Raw genomic sequence first — 23,639 nt, 5'->3', positions numbered from 1 at the left:
CTGTCTATCTTTTTGTCTGTCTGTTGTAGTTTGGGCAGTCTCTCTTCACGGGCTGTCTTCAGGGACTGTCTGTCTTTCTGTCTTCAGGATGTGTAAGGACTATTTTACCAAGAAGGAGAGTGATGGAGTGCTGCATCAGATGACCTAACCTAAACCTGTCACTGTTACATTGAGCTGGGTGAATATGAATGACAGTAGCCTAAACCTGTCACTGTTACATTGAGCTGGGTGAATATGAATTACAGTAACCTAAACCTATCACTGTTACATTGAACTGAATGAATGGAATATGAATGACAGTCATCCAATATGATGTAATAGAAATAAGACCATGCTCATTTAAATAATATCGTCCTCCCTAATCTTAAATGGTGCTGATTGACACCGATCTGCAACGCCAGGTGCTAAAATAGAATTTGGCTTTATTTGAGATGTTTTGACGTGGTGCAGGTCCCGCCTCTCCCACCTCCTCATTGGTCTTTGGGAGCATATACCCACATGGCTGATTGAAAGATGAATGACGTCCACACTCCGGTTGGGTGCAGTAATGAACCTTAAAGTTTGTTGCCCATTGTAAATAAAATCCACAAAAACGAAGAAGAGGACTAGGAGATATTACTAGAACCTAACTAGGTTTCCCCTTTAATCTGTGGATTAGTTGTGGGAGTAGAGAACACACGATTTTGTGTGACTCAAAGTGGGTTAATATTCTACAAAAATACAGAAACAAAAATACTGTATATTTCCATTAAAACAACAACCCAATGTTTGTATATCCCACGACAAATTAACTAGCAACAGCAAGATAGCTAAATGTCCACGAATGTTTCGACCCCTGTCCCCAAATGAATATAGTTGGTTCAGACTTCTTTTTGATATTTCAACCTGCGTGTCCTGAAAACGTTTGGTGTGGATGGACAAAATCTACATGCACACGCTACGCGCGTGTCCGTTGGGGTCAGTGACATCATGGTAATGTTAATGCGATAATTCTGTTGACAAATGAAAACAGACCCAGAGATGTAATTTGAGCCACACATGCAGATTCGACAGTTCTACCTGGAAAGTGTTGTTTTGAAATTATTGGATACTACCCACACACAAAAAAATGCTTTTATTTATTTATAACTAAGGAAATATGTTCTTCACTGGTTATTCTGCTCATGTAGCATTTATTAACAATATTGGTTTACAAAATACAAGACAACAGGTGTTTGTTTGTGGATAGTGAGTTATATTTGTGCATATTTGTTACGGATCATATGGGGATGGGGGAGGCATTGTACGGTGCCATATAATTAACACGATCACAAACACTGGTAGTCTAAAAATAATGTTTCCGACATTTTACTCGGTTTGTGTGACATCACCTTGACAACGGCGGGGCTACTCTCCGGAGAAGCAGCAGACCGGGACGGGAGATCGGGCACGGAGCGGGCACTACTCTCCGTGCTGCAAAGCAACCGGGGCTCAAACCGGGGCTAAATCCTACCGTGAGTAGCCTACAGAGCACCCCTCCCCCATTGTCTTCGTCCTGAGTTGTCTATCTCCTTGCAAGTTTAGGCCACCTATTTTTCTGACTTCAGCTCAATCGAGATATTTCGTTTAGCCAATTTTTAAACAGGGTTCTAGGCCTACTCGTTGAATAACTTTGTTGTTGTTGAAGTTTTAATATCTATTCACTAATACCAATTCAAAAGTGTAGTGCCAATTGTAGATGTGGACGCTCGACCTCTCGTGTAGGGTAACTAGGAGACGAGCTCCACCTCTTGTGTAGGGTAGGGTAAGAGAGGCTATATACAGTAGAGAGGTTATATACAGTAGATAGGCTATATACAGTAGAGGTTATATACAGTAGAGAGGCTATGTACAGTAGAGAGGTTATATACAGTAGAGAGGCTATGTACAGTAGAGAGGCTATATACAGTAGAGGTTATATACAGTAGAGAGGCTATATACAGTAGAGAGGCTATATACAGTAGAGAGACTATATACAGTAGAGAGGCTATATACAGTAGAGGTTATATACAGTAGAGAGGCTATATACAGTAGAGAGGCTATATACAGTAGAGAGACTATATACAGTAGAGAGGCTATATACAGTAGAGAGGCTATATACAGTAGAGAGGTTATATACAGTAGATAGGCTATATACAGTAGAGGTTATATACAGTAGAGAGGCTATGTACAGTAGAGAGGTTATATACAGTAGAGAGGCTATGTACAGTAGAGAGGCTATATACAGTAGAGGTTATATACAGTAGAGAGGCTATATACAGTAGAGAGGCTATAACAGTAGAGAGGCTATATTCAGTAGAGAGGTTATATACAGTAGAGAGACTATATACAGTAGAGAGGCTACATACAGTAGAGAGGCTATATACAGTAGAGAGGCTATATACAGTAGAGAGGTTATATACAGTAGATAGGCTATATACAGTAGAGGTTATATACAGTAGAGAGGCTATGTACAGTAGAGAGGTTATATACAGTAGAGAGGCTATGTACAGTAGAGAGGCTATATACAGTAGAGAGGCTATGTACAGTAGAGAGGCTATACACAGTAGAGAGGCTATGTACAGTAGAGAGGCTATGTACAGTAGAGAGGCTATATACAGTAGAGAGGCTATATACAGTAGAGGCTATATACAGTAGAGAGGTTATACACAGTAGAGGCTATATACAGTAGAGAGACTATATACAGTAGAGAGACTATATACAGTAGAGAGGCTATGTACAGTAGAGAGGCTATATACAGTAGAGAGGCTATGTACAGTAGAGAGGCTATATACAGTAGAGAGGCTATATACAGTAGAGAGGCTATGTACAGTAGAGAGGCTATATACAGTAGAGAGGTTATATACAGTAGAGAGGCTATATACAGTAGGGAGGCTATATGCAGTAGGGAGGCTATATAAAGTAGCGAGGCTATATACAGTAGCAAGGCTATATACAGTAGAGAGGCTATATACAGTAGAGAGGCTATATACAGTAGAGAGGCTATATACAGTAGAGGCTATATACAGTAGAGAGGCTATATACAGTAGAGAGGCTATATACAGTAGAGAGGCTATATACAGTAGAGAGGTTATATACAGTAGAGGCTATATACAGGAGAGAGACTATATACAGTAGAGAGGCTATATACAGTAGAGAGGCTAAATACAGTAGAGAGACTATATACAGTAGAGGGGTTGGCGGGTGGTAAGACACATTGCAGATAGTCCGGGTAGCCAATCCGCGGGGACACTGGTTAGTCGGGCTAATTGAGGTAGTATGAACATGAATGTATAGTTAAAGTAACTATGTATATATGATGAACAGAGAGTAACAGCAGCGTAAAAGAGGGGTTGGGAGGGGCACACAATGCAAACAGCTGTGGGATGGGGGCTCTAGAAAAGGTCACCACTCTCAAACGCATGGACAGAGCTATGGATGCATGTCCGTCCATGATATCAACATTATAGTTTAACCATGTTTTGATGCTATACAGTGTTTGTTTACAATTAAAATGTTTACAAACAATGGAGCAAATCAAGCTTACATTTGGGGTTCTGATGGGCTATGACATTTGAACTAAGCTCATATGTTATATTCGTCAACAAACCGATGTGTATATATGATTAATTGCAATCATACCTTTTGGAAAAATATAATAGAATTATGTAAACCAAACCCTTCATACTGTGGAGACCAGAGGACTGTTCTCTGCCTTTCATACTGTGGAGACCAGAGGACTGTTCTCTGCCCTTCATACTGTGGAGACCAGAGGACTGTTCTCTGCCTTTCATACTGTGGAGACCAGAGGACTGTTCTCTGCCTTTCATACTGTGGAGACCAGAGGACTGTTCTCTGCCCTTCATACTGTGGAGACCAGAGGACTGTTCTCTGCCCTTCATACTGTGGAGACCAGAGGACTGTTCTCTGCCCTTCATACTGTGGAGACCAGAGGACTGTTCTCTGCCCTTCATACTGTGGAGACCAGAGGACTGTTCTCTGCCCTTCATACTGTGGATGTTTCCGTGTGTAGCGATGGTTCCTAACATTGTCCCCTTCTTTAGGCCCTGATACTGGCTCGGCTACAACTCGTTTCCCGGGAGACTTCAGTTATTGTTCTTGTTCTTGTTCAATTCAAATGTTATCTCTTAGTCACAAAGGGGTCCAGGTTTGTCACACAGATTCCCGTTTGTTGAAGGGTAAAACAAAATAACCTGTTCATTAAAGGGTTTAAATTAAACAAGATAAATTAAGTGGGTTGTTTCTCTTAGTCGTCTGCTAATACAGACTTGTTCCAATCCAGCTCTAAATCCATCTTTACCCATAACCCCCTGCTGCGCTGCAGGTAAACCCTAAAGGTGTCACAATAACAGTAAAAGGGTTTCTAATATAAATAATGAACATAATAACAGTTTCTATACATTTCTATACATACTAAGAATATTCTATACATTTCTATACATACTAAGAATGTTCTATACATTTATATACATACTAAGCATTTTCTATACAATTCTATACATTTTCTCTCATTTATGCAAAATGGCTCTAATACACATTGTGAAGAATGAAGAAAACGGTTAAAAGCGTTTGAACAAAATGGCAAAATAATACATTATACCTTTGTGTTCTTCATGTTAGTGTATTAACACACAAACTGGGCCCCCTGCCTTTATTGGATAACTGATTAGGGCCCAAGAGGCAGAACAACACCAACAAAATACACTATTTATTTTAATTATTGCGTTTGTTTATCCAACCACAGGAGTCCTCAATGTTCAAAATACACCTGTTAATTAATAAACCGAACGGAAGCCCCAGGGCTTGTTAATCAAATCAAATCAAATTTATTTATATAGCCCTTCGTACATCAGCTGATATCTCAAAGTGCTGTACAGAAACCCAGCCTAAAACCCCAAACAGCAAGCAATGCAGGTGTAGAAGCACGGTGGCTAGGAAAAACTCCCTAGAAAGGCCAAAACCTAGGAAGAAACCTAGAGAGGAACCAGGCTATGTGGGGTGGCCAGTCCTCTTCTGGCTGTGCCGGGTGGAGATTATAACAGAACATGGCCAAGATGTTCAAATGTTCATAAATGACCAGCATGGTCGAATAATAATAAGGCAGAACAGTTGAAACTGGAGCAGCAGCACGGCCAGGTGGACTGGGGACAGCAAGGAGTCATCATGTCAGGTAGTCCTGGGGCATGGTCCTTGGGCTGAGGTCCTCCGAGAGAGAGAAAGAAAGAGAGAAGGAGAGAATTAGAGAATGCACACTTAGATTCACACAGGACACCGAATAGGACAGGAGAAGTACTCCAGATATAACAAACTGACCCTAGCCCCCCGACACAAACTACTGCAGCATAAATACTGGAGGCTGAGACAGGAGGGGTCAGGAGACACTGTGGCCCCATCCGAGGACACCCCGGGACAAGGCCAAACAGGAAGGATATAACCCCACCTACTTTGCCAAAGCACAGCCCCCACACCACTAGAGGGATATCTTCAACCACCAACTTACCATCCTGAGACAAGGCTGAGTATAGCCCACAAAGACCTCCGCCACGCAAACCCAGACAGGATGACCACATCAGTGAATCAACCCACTCAGATGACGCACCCCCTCCAGGGACGGCATGAGAGAGCCCCAGTAAGCCAGTGACTCAGCCCCTGTAATAGGGTTAGAGGCAGAGAATCCCAGTGGAAAGAGGGGAACCGGCCAGGCAGAGACAGCAAGGGCGGTTCGTTGCTCCAGAGCCTTTCCGTTCACCCTCCCACTCCTGGGCCAGACTGCACTCAATCATATGACCCACTGAAGAGATGAGTCTTCAGTAGAGACTTAAAGGTTGAGACCGAGTTTGCGTCTCTGACATGGGTAGGCAGACTGTTCCATAAAAATGGAGCTCTATAGGAGAAAGCCCTGCCTCCAGCTGTTTGCTTAGAAATTCTAGGGACAATTAGGAGGCCTGCGTCTTGTGACCGTAGCGTACGTGTAGGTATGTACGGCAGGACCAAATCAGAGAGATAGGTAGGAGCAAGCCCATGTAATGCTTTGTAGGTTAGCAGTAAAACCTTGAAATCAGCCCTTGCTTTGACAGGAAGCCAGTGTAGAGAGGCTAGCACTGGAGTAATATGATCAAATTTTTTGGTTCTAGTCAGGATTCTAGCAGCCGTATTTAGCACTAACTGAAGTTTATTTAGTGCTTTATCCGGGTAGCCAGAAAGTAGAGCATTGCAGTAGTCTAACCTAGAAGTGACAAAAGCATGGATTAATTTTTCTGCATCATTTTTGGACAGAAAGTTTCTGATTTTTGCAATGTTACGTAGATGGAAAAAAGCTGTCCTTGAAATGGTCTTGATATGTTCTTCAAAAGAGAGATCAGGGTCCAGAGTAACGCAGAGGTCCTTCACAGTTTCATTTGAGACGACTGTACAACCATTAAGATTAATTGTCAGATTCAACAGAAGATCTCTTTGTTTCTTGGGACCTAGAACAAGCATCTCTGTTTTGTCCGAGTTTAAAAGTAGAAAGTTTGCAGCCATCCACTTCCTTATGTCTGAAACACATTCTTCTAGCAAGGGCAATTTTGGGGCTTCACCATGTTTCATTGAAATGTACAGCTGTGTGTCATCCGCATAGCAGTGAAAGTTAACATTATGTTTTCGAATGACATCCCCAAGATGTAAAATATATAGTGAAAACAATAGTGATCCTAAAACGGAACCTTGAGGAACACCGAAATTTACAGTTGATTTGTCAGAGGACAAACCATTCACAGAGACAAACTGATATCTTTCCGACAGATAAGATCTAAACCAGGCCAGAACTTGTCCGTGTAGACCAATTTGGGTTTCCAATCTCTCCAAAAGAATGTGGTGATCGATGGTATCAAAGCAGCACTAAGGTCTAGGAGCACGAGGACAGATGCAGAGCCTCGGTCCGATGCCATTAAAATGTCATTTACCACCTTCACAAGTGACTCAGCCCCTGTAATAGGGTTAGAGAACATCTCTGCTAAACACACAGTAGAATCAAGCTGTTTAACTGTCTCTCTGTGACTGCCTACAACGTTTGGAACGAAGTTAACTTACAAATACGAAGTTGTCGTCAGTGTCTTTGCAATCGGATCGAGTGAAGGATAAAAATATGCTTCAAATGAAAAACCCAGAGTTGTCTACATTTAGAAAATCAATTCAGGAGGGCTGTAATAGGCCTATATATTTCAATTCTATTGAAATCAGTTTAGTCAGTTGAGTATTATTTGTGTGCTAGACTATCTGTAAATTGTTTGTCAATATACTGTATCTGATGATGTGTAACAAAGAATCAATAAGGTGCCAAATACATCATGTACTATTATAGGGCCTTAGAATCAGCAGCCATTAGAATCAGCAGCCATTAGAATCAGCAGCCATTAGAATCAGCAGCCATTAGAATCAGCAGCCATTAGAATCAGCAGCCATTAGAATCAGCAGCCATTAGAATCAGCAGCCATTAGAATCAGCAGCCATTAGAATCAGCAGCCATTAGAATCAGCAGCCATTAGAATCAGCAGCCATTAGAATCAGCAGCCATTAGAATCAGCAGCCATTAGAATCAGCAGCCATTAGAATCAGCAGCCATTAGAATCAGCAGCCATTAGAATCAGCAGCCATTAGAATCAGCAGCCATTAGAATCAGCAGCCATTAGAATCAGCAGCCATTAGAATCAGCAGCCATTAGAATCAGCAGCCATTAGAATCAGCAGCCATGAGCAAAATGTCTGATCCATCCTAAACCTTTATGTCTTTGACATTTTGCAGGATGGGATCTCTAATAGGATCTCTATGTTTACAGTGCCTTCAGAAAGTATTCAGACCCACTTGACATTTTGTTACGTTACAGCCTTATTCTATAATTGATTAAATAAATAATTTTCCTCATCAATCCACACACAATACCCCGTAATGACAAAGTGAAAACAGTTGTTTTTTTTATCTTAGAAAATATATAAAATATAAAAAACAGATACCTCATTTACATAAGTATTCAGACCCTTTGCTATGAGACTTGAAATTGATCTCAGGTGCATCCTGTTTCCATTGATCATCCTTGAGATGTTTCTACAACTTGATTGGAGTCCACCTGTGGTAAATTCAATTGATTGGACATGATCTGGAAAGGCACACCTGTCTATATCAGGTCCCACAGGTGACAGTTCATGTAAGGTCAAAAACCAAGCAATGAGGTCGAAGGAATTGTCCGTAGAGCTCCGAGACAGGATTGTGTCAAGGCACAGATCTGGGGAAGGGTACCAAAACATTTCTGCAGCATTGAAGGTTCCCAAGAACACAGAGGCCTCCATCATTCTTAAATGGAAGAAGTTTAGAACCATGAAGACTCTTCCTAGAGCTGGCCACCCGGCCAAACTGAGCAATCGGGGGAGAAGGGCCTTCGTCAGGGAGGTGACCAAGAACCTGATGGTCCAGAGCTCCAGAGTTCATCTGTGGAGATGGGAGAACCTTCCAGAAGGACAACCATCTCTGCAGCACTCCGCCAATCAGGCCTTTATGGTAGAGTGGCTAGATGGAAGCCACTCCTCAGTAAAAGACACATGACAGTCCACTTGGAGTTTGCCAAAAGGCCCCTAAAGATCTTGTGAAACAAGATTCTCTGGTCTGATGAAACCAAGATTGAACACTTTGGCCTGAATGCCAAGCGTCATGTCTGGAGGAAACCTGGCACCATCCCTACGGTGAAGCATGGTGGTGGCAACATCATGCTGTGGGGATGTTTTTCAGCGGCAGGGACTGGGAGACTAGGATTGAGGGAAAGATGAACAGAGCAAAGTACAGAGAGATCCTTGATGAAAACCTGCTCCAGGACCTCAGGCTAGGGTCCTGGAGCAGGCAGGACAACAACCCTAAGCACACAGCCAACAACGCAGTAGTGGCTTCGGGACAAGTCTCTGAATGTCCTTGAGCGGTCCAGCCAGATCCAGGACTTGAACCAGATCAAACATCTCTGGAGAGACCTGAAAATAGCTGTGCAGCAACACTCCCCAACCAACCTGACAGAGCTTGAGAGGATCTGCAGAGAAGAATGGGAGAAACTCCCCAAATACAGGTGTGTCAAACATTTGCAAAAATGTCTAAAAACCTGATTTTGCTTTGTCATTATGGGGTATTGTGATGTCATTATGGGGTATTGTGATGTCATTATGGGGTATTGTGATGTCATTATGGGGTATTGTGATGTCATTATGGGGTATTGTGATGTCATTATGGGGTATTGTGATGTCATTATGAGGTATTGTGATGTCATTATGGGGTATTGTGATGTCATTATGGGGTATTGTGATGTCATTATGGGGTATTGTGATGTCATTATGAGGTATTGTGATGTCATTATGGGGTATTGTGGTGTCATTATGGGGTATTGTGATGTCATGATGGGTATTGTGATGTCATTATGGGGTATTGTGATGTCATTATGAGGTATTGTGATGTCATTATGGGGTATTGTGATGTCATTATGGGGTATTGTGTGTAGATTGACGAGGAAAAACATGTATTTAATCCATTTTAGAATAAGGCTGTAATGTAACAAAATGTGGAAAAAGTCAAGGGGTCTGAATACTTTCTGAAGGCACTGTAATTAGCGCACTTCCTAAAATAAGCTTGAAACCTCTTAAACTCCCTTCTAACTTTAAATAGACCAAAATACATATTTTAAGAGAGAGAGTTTTCTGCTTGACTGGGTCATCAGTATTTGACCTATTTAACCAAATGTAGAAAAATGGGTCTGGAGACTTTCCGAATGCACTGTGTACTTTTCTATCAGGTAAATCTATTTTCATTTCATTCTCATCCCAGACATGCCTGTCAAGGACAGTGGTGCAGCCGGTCTGATCATGTTCCACACGTCTGCTCCCCTAGGTCTCCTCACATCTACGGTAAGACTATTGTTAACAGTTTTCTTTCTTTCTTTGTGTAATATACGTTTGCAACTGCTGTCTAAAAACATTTACAACTACTGTCTAAAAACGTTTACAACTGCTGTCTAAAAACGTTTACAACTGCTGTCTAAAAACGTTTACAACTGCTGTCTAAAAACGTTTACAACTACTGTCTAAAAACGTTTACAACTACTGTCTAAAAACGTCTACAACTACTGTCTAAAAACGTTTACAACTACTGTCTAAAAACGTCTACAACTACTGTCTAAAAATGTTTACAACTACTGTCTAAAAACGTTTACAACTGCTGTCTAAAAACGTTTACAACTACTGTCTAAAAACGTCTACAACTATTGTCTAAAAACGTCTACAACTACTGTCTAAAAACGTCTACAACTACTGTCTAAAAACGTTTACAACTGCTGTCTAAAAACGTCTACAACTACTGTCTAAAAACGTCTACAACTGCTGTCTAAAAACGTTTACAACTACTGTCTAAAAACGTTTACAACTGCTGTCTAAAAACGTTTACAACTGCTGTCTAAAAACGTCTACAACTACTGTCTAAAAACGTCTACAACTACTGTCTAAAAATGTTTACAACTACTGTCTAAAAACGTCTACAACTACTGTCTAAAAACGTCTACAACTACTGTCTAAAAATGTTTACAACTGCTGTCTAAAAACGTCTACAACTACTGTCTAAAAACGTTTACAACTACTGTCTAAAAACGTTTACAACTGCTGTCTAAAAACGTCTACAACTACTGTCTAAAAACGTTTACAACTACTGTCTAAAAACGTTTACAACTACTGTCTAAAAACGTCTACAACTGCTGTCTAAAAACGTTTACAACTACTGTCTAAAAACGTTTACAACTACAGTCTAAAAACGTTTACAACTACTGTCTAAAAACGTTTACAACTACTGTCTAAAAATGTTTACAACTGCTGTCTAAAAACGTCTACAACTACTGTCTAAAAACGTTTACAACTGCTGTCTAAAAACGTTTACAACTGCTGTCTAAAAACGTTTACAACTACTGTCTACTAATATGAATTAATAACAACTTACAGTAACGTAAACAAGTTGTTAATACAGGTATGTCAATAATGAACAGGTCCTAATTTACGAGGACCTGTCTAGTGGCAGAGATGACAACAATATACTGTTTTGCAAACGGCAGGGAAGCTAACCTGTGAACACAATCACCCTTCACATCACCCTTCAATCACCCTTCACATCGCACCATGGACACTTCCCCTGAGGTTCCCATCTCCAGTTTACAATGGGGTTCCCATCTCTCCTTTTCAATGGGGGCATGGACACTTCCTCCGAGGTTCCTATCTCCAGTTTACAATGGGGTTCCCATCTCTCGTTTTCAATGGGGGCATGGACACTTAACCCGAGGTTCCCATCTCCAGTTTACAATGGGGTTCCCATCTCTCCTTTTCAATGGGGGCATGGACACTTCCCCAAGGTTCCTATCTCTCGTTTTCATGAGGGGCATGGACACTTCCCCTGAGGTTCCCATCATGGACACTTCCCCTGAGGTTCCCATCTCTCGTTTTCACGAGTGGCATGGACACTTCCCCCGAGGTTCCCATCTCTCGTTTTCAATGGGGGCATGGACACTTCCCCTGAGGTTCCCATCATGGACACTATGCTCAATATCGGCATCCCAAGTGGCACCCTATTCCCTTTTGACCAGAATCCTAATGGTCCAAGTCTAAAGTAGTGCACTATGTAGGGATTAGGGTACCATTTGTGATTTATACAATGTCTGTGTTAGACCCTGTCTGAGAACCCTGTCTGAGAACCCACCCTGTCTGAGAGCCCTGTCTGAGAACCCACCCTGTCTGAGAACCCACCATGTCTGAGAGCCCTGTCTGGGAACCCTGTCTGAGAACCCACCCTGTCTGAGAGCCCTGTCTGAGAACCTTGTCTGAGAACCCACCCTGTCTGAGAACCCTGTCTGAGAGCCCTGTCTGAGAGCTCTGTCTGAGAGCCCTGTCTCGGAACCCTGTCTGAGAACTCACCCTGTCTGAGAACCCACCCTGTCTGAGAGCCCTGTCTGGGAACCCTGTCTGAGAACTCACCCTGTCTGGGAACCCACCCTGTCTGAGAATCCTGTCTGAGAACCCTGTCTGGGAACCCACCCTGTCTGAGAGCCCTGTCTGGGAACCCACCCTGTCTGAGAGCCCTGTCTGAGAGCCCTGTCTGGGAACCCTGTCTGGGAACCCACTATATCTGGGAATCCTGTCTGAGAGCCCTGTCTGGGAACCCTGTCTGAGAACCACCCTGTCTGAGAGCCCTGTCTGAGAGCCCTGTCTGGGAACCCTGTCTGGGAACCCACCCTGTCTGAAAACCCAACCTGTCTGGGAACCCACCCTGTCTGGGAACCCACCCTGTCTGAGAACCCACCTTGTCTGTGAACCCTGTCAGGGAACCCTGTCTGGGAACCCTGTCTGGGAACGCTGTCTGGGAACCCTGTCTGGGAACCCTGTCAGGGAACCCTGTCTGGGTGCATCTTAACAGCCTGAAGTGACTTCCTTCCCTTAACTCCTTTCCTCAGGAATGTCCTACAGACATTTGAGACCCAGAAATGGCCCATGTACCCTTCCTCCATTTGTGTTCATTGTGATGTAAACCTCTGATTCTTGTTGTTGTTGTTTTAATGCTGTTGTTGATGTTCTACTGTGTGTTGTTCCAGGTACCCAGTGGAGTATGGAGAAGTGTCAGGAAGACCGGCCGAAGAGGAAGAGGAGGAGAGAAGAGGAGGAGTGAGGTGTGGCTTCCTGGACCTCCCAGAGGGCCGTGGGTGGACTGGCTCTCTCACACCTCCTTCAGGAGGCTGCAGGTACTGCACACACTCAGCCACACGCAAGCAGATACACACATACTTAGCCACACGCGAGCACACACACACACACACACACACTTAGCCACACACGAACACACACACACACACACACTTAGCCACACGCGAACACACACACACACACACTTAGCCACACACGAACACACACACACACACACTCATTTCTTTCACGTTTGTGTTTTTTCATCTACAATCATTCAGGTCAAGTTAGAATCTGAGAACCAAGAAGCTAGAGCCATCACACAGCCCTTACTGGACACAGAGAATGGCTTTGTCAAGGTGACCACAATTCTGTCAGAGAATGGCTTTGTCAAGGTGACCACAATTCTGTGCAACATCTCCTCTGGGAATCCCGGCCATTCTATGCATGTGATCTATTCCAGAGCCAGCACACCTGATTCAACTTTTCAGCCAACCATCAAGCCCTTGATTAGACCAATCAGTTGTGGTAGAATTCAGGCTTATAGATCTGATATATGTTGATGTATTTTTAAGGTACATTACATACTGTATCCTTATGTGGTGTCATGACTAGTTTTGCTCCATTGTAACATTCTGTGTCTCTGTCTCTTCCTGTCAGGACCTGGAGCGTTATCTGTGCCAACAGGAAAGGGCGGAGCTTCGTAAGCGAGAGCTGCTCCATAAGCGTTGGACAGAGCGTGTGTGGACCCCTATTCAGAGGAGTGTCGAGAATCAAGTGCCCCACTGCTGCTATGACGAGGCAGAGAGGATACGCAGCATGTTCCTGAACTACATACACTACTGTAACTCAAAGGTACAACACACTGTAATATACTATACTGTAACTATACTGTACTATACTGTAACCCTACTGTAACCCTATTGTAACACCAAGGTAACCCTACTGTAACACCAAGGTAACCCAAGGTAACCCTACTGTAACCCCAAGGTAGCCCTACTGTAACCCTACTGTAACACCAAGGTAACCCTACTGTAACCCTACTGTAACCCCAAGGTAACCCTACTGTAACTCCAAGGTAACCCTACTGTAGCCCTACTGTAACCCTATTGTAACCCTACTGTAACACCAAGGTAACCCTACTGTAACCCCAAGGTAACCCTACTGTAACACCAAGGTAACCCTACTGTAACCCCAAGGTAACCCTACTGTAGCCCTACTGTAACCCCACTGTAACACCAAGGTAACCCTACTGTAACCCCAAGGTAACCCTACTGTAACACCAAGGTAACCCTACTGTAACCCCACGGTAACCCTACTGTAGCCCTACTGTAACCCTACTGTAACCCCAAGGTAACCCTACTGTAACCCCAAGGTAACCCTACTGTAACCCCACTGTAACCCTACTGTAACCCTACTGTAACCCCAAGGTAACCCTACTGTAACCCTACTGTAACCCCACTGTAACCCTACTGTAACCCCAAGGAAACCCTACTGTAACCCTACTGTAACCTTACTGTAACCTTACTGTAACCCTACTGTAACCCCAAGGTAGCCCTACTGTAACCCTACTGTAACCCCAAGGTAACCCTACTGTAACCCTACTGTAACTCCAAGGTAACCCTACTGTAACACCAAGGTAACCCTACTGTAACCCCAAGGTAACCCTACTGTAACACCAAGGTAACCCTACTGTAACCCCAAGGTAACCCTACTGTAGCCCTACTGTAACCCCACTGTAACACCAAGGTAACCCTACTGTAACCCCAAGGTAACCCTACTGTAACACCAAGGTAACCCTACTGTAACCCCAAGGTAACCCTACTGTAGCCCTACTGTAACCCTACTGTAACCCCAAGGTAACCCTACTGTAACCCCAAGGTAACCCTACTGTAACCCCACTGTAACCCTACTGTAACCCTACTGTAACCCCAAGGTAACCCTACTGTAACCCTACTGTAACCCCACTGTAACCCTACTGTAACCCCAAGGAAACCCTACTGTAACCCTACTGTAACCTTACTGTAACCTTACTGTAACCCTACTGTAACCCCAAGGTAGCCCTACTGTAACCCTACTGTAACCCCAAGGTAACCCTACTGTAACCCTACTGTAACTCCAAGGTAACCCTACTGTAACCCCAAGGTAACCCTACTGTAACACCAAGGTAACCCTACTGTAACCCTACTGTAACACCAAGGTAACCCTACTGTAACCCTACTGTAACCCCAAGGTAACCCTACTGTAACACCAAGGTAACCCTACTGTAACACACAGGTAACCCTACTGTAACCCCACTGTAACACCAAGGTAACCCTACTGTAACCCCAAGGTAACCCTACTGTAACCCTACTGTAACCCTACTGTAACCCTACTGTAACCCCAAGGTAACCCTACTGTAACACCAAGGTAACCCTACTGTAGCCCTACTGTAACCCCACTGTAACACCAAGGTAACCCTACTGTAACCCCAAGGTAACCCTACTGTAACCCCAAGGTAACCCTACTGTAACCCCAAGGCAACCTTACTGTAACCCCACTGTAACCCCACTGTAACCCTACTGTAACCCTACTGTAACAACAAGGTAGCCCTACTGTAACCCTACTGTAACCCAAGGTAACCCTACTGTAACCCTACTGTAACCCCAATGTAGCCCTACTGTAACCCTACTGTAACACCAAGGTAACCCTACTGTAACCCTACTGTAACACCAAGGTAACCCTACTGTAACCCTGCTGTAGCCCTACTGTAACCCCAAGGTAACCCTACCGTAACACTACTGTAACACCACTGTAACCCTACTGTAACCCCAAGGCAACCTTACTGTAACCCCAAGGTAACCCTACTGTAACCCTACTGTAACAACAAGGTAGCCCTACTGTAACCCTACTGTAACCCAAGGTAACCCTACTGTAACCCCAAGGTAGCCCTACTGTAACCCTACTGTAACACCAAGGTAACCCTACTGTAACCCTACTGTAACACCAAGGTAACCCTACTGTAACCCTGCTGTAGCCCTACTGTAACCCCAAGGTAACCCTACTGTAACCCTACTGTAACCCCAAGGTAACCCTACTGTAACCCCAAGGTAACCCTACTGTAACCCCAAGGTAACCCTACTGTAACCCTACTGTAACCCCAAGGTAACCCTACTGTAACCCTACTGTAACCCCAAGGTAACCCTACTGTAACCCCAAGGTAACCCTACTGTAACCCTACTGTAACCCCAAGGTAACCCTACTGTAACCCCAATGTAACCCTACTGTAACCCTACTGTAACCCCAAGGTAACCCTACTGTAACCCTACTGTAACCCCAAGGTAACCCTATTGTAACCCTACTGTAACCCTACTGTAACCCTAAGGTAACCCTACTGTAACCCTACTGTATCCCTACTGTAACCCCAAGGTAACCCTACTGTAACACCAAGGTAACCCTACAGTTATCAGTATTATCACAGTTATCAGTATTATCACAGTTTTCAGTATTATCATGATTATCAGTATTATCACAGTTATCAGTATTATCACAGTTATCGGTATTATCACAGTTATCAGTATTGTCAGTATTATCACAGTTATCAGTATTGTCAGTATTATCACAGTTATCAGTATTATCAGTATTATCCCAGTTATCAGTATTATCATGATTATCACAGTTATCAGTATTATCACAGTTATCGGTATTATCACAGTTATCAGTATTGTCAGTATTATCACCGTTATCAGTATTGTCAGTATTATCACAGTTATCAGTATTTTCACAGTTATCAGTATTGTCAGTATTTTCACAGTTATCAGTATTGTCACAGTTATCAGTATTATCACAGTTATCAGTATTGTCAGTATTATCACAGTTATCAGTATTATCAGTATTATCACAGTTATCAGTATTTTCACAGTTATCAGTATTGTCAGTATTTTCACAGTTATCAGTATTGTCACAGTTATCAGTATTATCACAGTTATTAGTATTATCAGTTATCAGTATTTTCACAGTTATCAGTATTGTCAGTTATCAGTATTGTCAGTATTATCACAGTTATCATTATTTTCACAGTTATCATTATTGTCAGTTATCAGTATTTTCACAGTTATCAGTATTGTCAGTATTTTCACAGTTATCAGTATTGTCACAGTTATCAGTATTATCACAGTTATTAGTATTATCAGTTATCAGTATTTTCACAGTTATCAGTATTGTCAGTTATCAGTATTGTCAGTATTATCACAGTTATCAGTATTTTCACAGTTATCAGTATTTTCACAGTTATCAGTATTTTCACAGTTATCAGTATTGTCAGTTATCAGTATTGTCAGTATTATCGTGGTATTTCTAAAATGTCCTGGAAATGTTCAAAGGCCAAATTAGAGGAAGAACTTTTTGAGGCTATTAAATCCTTTCTGTCTGGAAAACCCCAGGGCATGATGTTATACCGGTAGAGGTGTATCAAGCCTTTTTTCATATACTAAAAGCTCCATTGTTAGATTGTTTTAACTACCCCTATAGAAATGGTAGTCTGTCAGGTACTCAGCAGGAAGGTCTGATTTCTCTATTATTAAAACAAGACCCAGATGGAAAATATTTTTTAAAAACTGGAGGCCCCTTACACTTCAATGTTGTGATGCAAAAGTACTAGCAAAATGCATAGCACTCAGAATTAAAAAGGTTTTACCAGGTATTGTTCATCCTGATCAGACTGTTTTTTTTAGTGAAGAGGCGACTCCGGGATGCTGGCCTTCTAGGCAGAGTTGCAAAGAAAAAGCCATATCTCAGACTGGCCAATAAAAATAAGTTTAAGATGGGCAAAAGAACATAGACACTGGACAGAGGAACTCTGGCCAAGAAGGCCAGCATCCGGGAGTTGCCTCTTCACTGTTGACGTTGAGGCTGGTGTTTTGTGGGTACTATTTAATGAAGCTGCCAGCTGAGGACTTGTGAGGAGTTTGTTTCTCAAACTAGACACTCTAATGTACTTGTCCTCTTGCTCAGTTGTGCACCGGGGCCTCCCACTCCTCTTTCTATTCTGGTTAGAGCCAGTTTGCGATGTTCTGTGAAGGGAGTAGTAACACAGCGTTGTACAAGATCTTCGGTTTCTTGGCAATTTCTCACATGGAATAGTCTTCATTTCTCAGAACAAGAATAGACTGACGAGTTTCAGAAGAAAGTTATTTGTTTCTGGCCATGTTGAGCCTGTAATCGAACCCACAAATGCTGATGCTCCAGATACTCAACTAGTCTAAAGAAGGCCAGTTTTATTGCTTCTTTAATCAGAACAGCAGTTTTCAGCCGTGCTAACATAATTGCAGAAGGGTTTTTTAATGATCAATTAGCCTTTTAAAATTATAAACTTGGATCAGGTACTGATTCATAGATTTTCTGATGTGTTTTCTTCCTTGATCATGTGACATGCAAATATCCTTGAAATAGAAGCCAGGTGTGAGTGCCAACATCCACAATGATGACGGCCTGAGGCCCAAACGTTTGTGTTGTTTTCACCTTTCATTTATGCATTTATGGGGGGCACCATGGTGTTTTAATAAACATCTGTATTTTGCATTTAAACCTCAGTTTTGGATTTATTCATATTTTTTTCTACAGTGTGCGAGTATTCTTCCTGAATATGTTCATTGGTTTCACTTCTTCCAGGTTGCCACACCTGCGTCGAGGGACCCACTGTTCCTTCAATCACGTGACGGGACAAAGGAGAAGAGGGCGGTCCTACACTGTCAGACAGGTATTGTAGCAAAAACAACAAAAACAAGACCTGGAACTTTAGGGACAAATAGCAAACGGAAGGGGACTATTAAGTAAAGCATGAGCCTTAGTTCTATATTACAGGTTGATTGTTAACATATTTTAAAGGTGAGTCCCAGGTGTGACTGTTATCTATTTAAAGGTGAGTCCCAGGTGTGACTGTTAGCTATTTAACTTCTTTGGGACTGGGGGGCAGTATTGAGTAGCTTGGATGAAAAAAGTGCCCAAAGTAAACTGCCTGCTACTCAGGCCCAAAAGCTAGAATATGCATATAATTAGTAGATTTGGATAGGAAACACTTTGAATTTCTAAAACTGTTTGAATCATGTCTGTGAGTATAACAGAACTCATATGGCAGGCGAAAACCTGAGAAAAAATCCAACCAGGAAGTGGGAAATCTGAGGTTTGTAGGTTTTCAAGTCTTTGCCTATCCAATATACAGTGTCTATGGGGTCATACTGCACTTCCTAAGGTTTCCACTAGATGTCAACAGTCGTTAGAACCTTGTTTCAGGCTTCTACTGTGAAGGTGGAGAGAAGGAGAGCTGTTTCAACCAGGTGTCTGGCAGAATGCCATGAGCTCAGTCAGGCGCGCGGCCGTGAGAGCGAGCTCCGTTCCTTTTCATTTCTAAAGACAAAGGAATTGTCCGGTTGGAAAATTATTGAAGATTTATGATGAAAACATCCTAAAGATTGATTCTATATATTGTTTGACATATTTCTACGAACTGTAATATAACTTTTTGGACTTTTCGTCTGAACTAATTGCTCGCGCACTGTACTGTGCATTTGGATTACTGGGCTAAACGCGCAAACAAAAAGGAGGTATTTGGACATAAATAAAATACTTTATCTAAAAAAACGAACATTTATTGTGGAACTGGGATTCCTGGGAGTGCATTCCGATGAAGATCATCAAAGGTAAGTGAATATTTATAACGATATTTCAGATTTTTGTGACACCTCTCCTTCTTTGGAAAATGGCTGTATGTTTTTCTGTGACTTGGCGCTGACCTAACATAATCGCAAGGTGTGCTTTTGCCGTAAAGCATTTTTTAAATCTGACACAGCAGTTTCATGAAGGAGAAGTTGATCTATATTTCCATGCACAACACTTGTATCTTTTATCAATGTTTATTATGAGTATTTCTGTAATTTGATGTGGCTCTCTGCACTTTCACCTTATGTTTGTTTGAGACAATGCATTTCTGAACATAACGTACCAATTACAAATTAGGTTTTTGGACATAAAGATGAACTTTATCGAACAAAACACACATTTATTGTCTAACATGGTGTCCTGGGAGTGCCATCTGGTGAAGATCATCAAAGGTTAGTGATGAATTTTGATGCTATTTCTGGGTTTTGTGACACCTCTCCTTCTTTGGAAAATGTCTGTATGTTTTTCTGTGACTTGGCACTGACCTAACATAATCGCAAGGTGTGCTTTCGCTGTAAAGCCTTTTTGAAATCAGACACTGTGGCTGGATTTACAAGAAGTTTATCTTTAAAATTGTGTTTAATACTTTTAAGGAATTTTAATTATGAGATTTCTGTTGTTTTGAATTTGGTGCCCTGCACTTACCTGGGAGTCTCGTGAGTGAAAACATCCAAAGTTCATCAAAGGTAAACGATTTAATTTGATTGCTTTTCTGATTTCCGTGACAAGGTTGCCTGCTGCTAGCAAGGCATAATGCTATGCTAGGCTATGATAAACTTACACAAATGCTTGTCTAGCGTTGGCTGTAAAGCATATTTTGAAAATCTGAGATGACAGGGTGATTAACAAAAGGCTAAGCTGTGTTCCAATATATTTCACTTGTGATTTTCATGAATAGGAATATTTTCTAGGAAGATTTATGTCCGTTGCGTTATGCTAATTAGTGTCAGATGATGACAACAGTCCCGTTCACGGGATGGGGTATCACTACAGGTTAAAGGTGTGTCTCAGGTGTGACTGTTCCAGAAGAGATGTTATACCTGTTATACTGTTATACTGTTGTACCTGTTCCAGAAGAAAGTATCTATATCCACAGTTAAATGAGTCCTATATCGACATAAGCTGAAAGACTGCTCAGCAAGGAAGAAGCCACTGCTCCAAAAAAAACATAAAAAAGCCAGACTACAGTTTGCAACAGCACATGGGGAGAAAGATTGTACTTTTCGGAGAAAACAAAAATGGAACTGTTTGGCCATAATGACCATCGTTATGTTTGTAGGAAAAAGGGGGAGGCTTGCAAGCCGAAGAAGACCATCCCCAACCGTGAAGCATGGGGGTGGCAGCATCATGTCGTGGGGGCGCTTCGTTGCAGGAGGGATTGGTGACCTTCACAAAAAAAAATTGCATCATGAGGATGAAAATTATGTAGATATATTGAAGCAACATCTCAAGACATCAGTCAGGAAGTTAAAGGTTGGTCGCAAATGGGTCTTCCAAATGGACAATGACCCCAAGCATACTTCCAAAGTTGTAGCAAAATGGCTTAAGGACAACAAAGTCAAGGTAATGGAGTGGCCATCACAAAGCCCTGACCTCTAGCCTACAGAACATCCGTGGGCAGAACTGAAAAAGCGTGTGTGCGAGCAAGGAGGCCTACAAACCTGACTCAGTTACATCAGCTCTGTCAGGTAAAATGGGCCAAAATTCTCCCAACTTATTGTGGGAAGCTTGTGGAAGGCTACCCAAAACGTTTGACCCAAGTTAAACAATTTAAAGGCAATGCTACCAAATACTAATTGAGTGTATGTAAACTTCTAACCCACTGGGAATGTGATGAAATAAATAAATGCTGAAATAAACCACCATTCTCTCTACTATTATTCTGACATTTCACATTCTTAAAATAAAGTGGTGATCCTAACTGACCTAAAGCAGGGAATTTTTACTAGGATTAAATGTCAGGAATTGTGAAAAAACTGAGTTTAAATGTATTTGGCTAAGGTGTATTTAAACTTCCGACTTCAACTGTATTATCGATCTATATCATCTGCTCTCTTCCTCTCCTTTCGTCCTCCAGGGCCGCCCAGATTATAGCCACGGTCACACCTGACGGGAGATGTCTACAGACACCTTGCCTGTCCTTCAGAGGATAACAACACATGACTGGAGATGTCTGCTGACAGCTTGCTGGTCCTTCAAAGGATAACAACTATTAAACAGGGCTTGATAGCACAGCGTTCTGTAGTGTGGCGTCACTGTTGGGAAATATAAACAGCAGCATACACTAGATGCAGGTATTCAATCAGCTCTTTGTTGACAAGGGTAATTCATGCTTGAGCAGACATTGTTTACTGAAAACCACGTATTTGATACCATTCCTCCCAATTAAAGGTGACACCAATCTCCTGTGCTGTACCCAACACTTACAATTATCTGTCAGGTCCCTCAGTCGATCAGTGAATTTCAAAACACACATTCAACCACAAAGACCAGGGAAGTTTCCAATGCCTCACAAAGAAGGGCACCTATTGGTAGATGGGCTTTTACAAAAGCAGACATTGAATATAATATCCCTTTAAGTTAGTTATTAGTAATTACACTTTGGATGGTGTATCAATACACCCAGTCACTACAAAGATACAGGCATCCTTCCTTACTCAGTTGCCGGAGAGGAAGGAAACCGCTCAGGGATTTCACCAAGAGGCCAATTGTGACTTTAAAACAGTTGCAGAGTTCAATGTCTGTGATAGGAGAAAACTGAGGATGGATCAACAACATTGTAGTTACTCCACAATACTAACCTAAATGACAGAGTGAAAAGAAGGAAGCTTGTACAGAATCAAAATATTCCAAAACATGCATCCTGTTTGCAACAAGTTACTAAAGTAATAATGCAAAAAGAAATGTGGCAAAGCAATTCACTTTTTCTCCTGAATCAAAGTGTTATGTTTGGGGCAAATCCAATACAACACATTACTGAGTACCACTCTCCATATTTTCAAGCATAGTGGTGGCTGCGTCATGTTATGGGGTATGCTTGTAATCGTTAGGGACTGGCGAGGTTTTCAGGATAAAAAAGAGGAAAGCCTGTCTCAGTCTGCTTTCTACCAGACACTGGGAGATATGCCACCCCTGTCAGGTGGATGGATTATCTTGGCAAAGAAGAAATGCTCACTAACAGAGGCAAACAAATTTGAGAGAAATAAGCTTTTTGTTCAAATGGAACAATTGTGGGATGTTTTATTTCAGCTCATGAAACATGGGACCAACACTTTACATGTTGCTTTAATATTTCTATTTAGAGTATATAAAAAATGTTCATGACAGCTGTCTGATTTTCGCCTGTCTCAGTGGACTAATCCATTGAAGAAGCCGCAGGGATGCCATGGTCCAAAAATAAGGGGAGTGTGGCTCTGATGCTCAAGGCATGTCTCTCTCCAGAATCCCCATTACATAAATTCATCAGTAGTACCTACTGAATGTAGTGGTCTACATTCACCAATAGTAGCCTACATTCACCAGTAGTAGCCCACATTCACCAGTAGTAGTCTACATTCACCAGTAGTAGCCTACTTGCACCAGTAGTAGCCTACATTCACCAGTAGTAGCCTACATTCACCAGTAGTAGCCCACATTCACCAGTAGTAGCCTACATTCACCAGTAGTAGCCTACATTCACCAGTAGTAGCCTACATTCACCAGTAGTACCAGTAGTAACCTTCATTCACCAGTAGTTGTTTACACTCACCAGTAGTAGCCTTCATTCACCTGTAGTAGCCTACATTCACAAGTAGTAGCCTATACACCCAACAAGGCCGACATCCTTGTTATTGGCAAGAGTAAGGGAAGACCCCCGTGAAATTTACAAAAATGAATTGCAACTTATTGCCGTTGGGCAAAATATATACTCAATCGCGAATACCACTCAAATGGCCGCCAGTTCATCCAAACCTTATGGCAAGTGGCATATGGCAAGTGCCAAGTATTATACAACAAAAGTCCCAAAGATGGCGAGCGCGCTCCACCATAGATAGTATGTCCATATTGCAATGGACGTAAAGTCAATACCCAAGGGTCATATTTTGAAAATGTAAGTATAAAATACAACCCCCTCTAAAAAAAGTACATTCTGGATCGTTTTTCAAAATGTTTCAGATTTTTTTTTGTCAATTATACATATATAACAACTGTATGAACATACATTTC

At 42.1% G+C, this 23,639-nt stretch overlaps 1 protein-coding gene across 1 annotated transcript; it reads left to right on the top strand.

Moving 5' to 3' along the window:
* Positions 1-1,437: 1,437 nt before the first annotated feature.
* Positions 1,438-21,602, top strand: LOC139396584 (protein FAM228B-like). The gene is made up of 7 exons (XM_071143533.1): positions 1,438-1,493; positions 9,853-9,932; positions 12,650-12,796; positions 13,019-13,096; positions 13,398-13,592; positions 18,387-18,474; positions 21,511-21,602. Exons 2-7 carry the CDS (start codon positions 9,855-9,857, stop codon positions 21,525-21,527), a joined length of 603 nt encoding a protein of 200 aa, XP_070999634.1. The 5' UTR covers positions 1,438-1,493; positions 9,853-9,854; the 3' UTR covers positions 21,528-21,602.
* The last annotated feature ends 2,037 nt before the right edge of the window (positions 21,603-23,639 follow it).

Source organism: Oncorhynchus clarkii, unplaced genomic scaffold (genome assembly GCF_045791955.1).
Source record: "Oncorhynchus clarkii lewisi isolate Uvic-CL-2024 unplaced genomic scaffold, UVic_Ocla_1.0 unplaced_contig_6294_pilon_pilon, whole genome shotgun sequence".
Taxonomy (NCBI): domain Eukaryota; kingdom Metazoa; phylum Chordata; class Actinopteri; order Salmoniformes; family Salmonidae; genus Oncorhynchus; species Oncorhynchus clarkii.
This window is presented reverse-complemented; position numbering and strand designations above follow the sequence as displayed.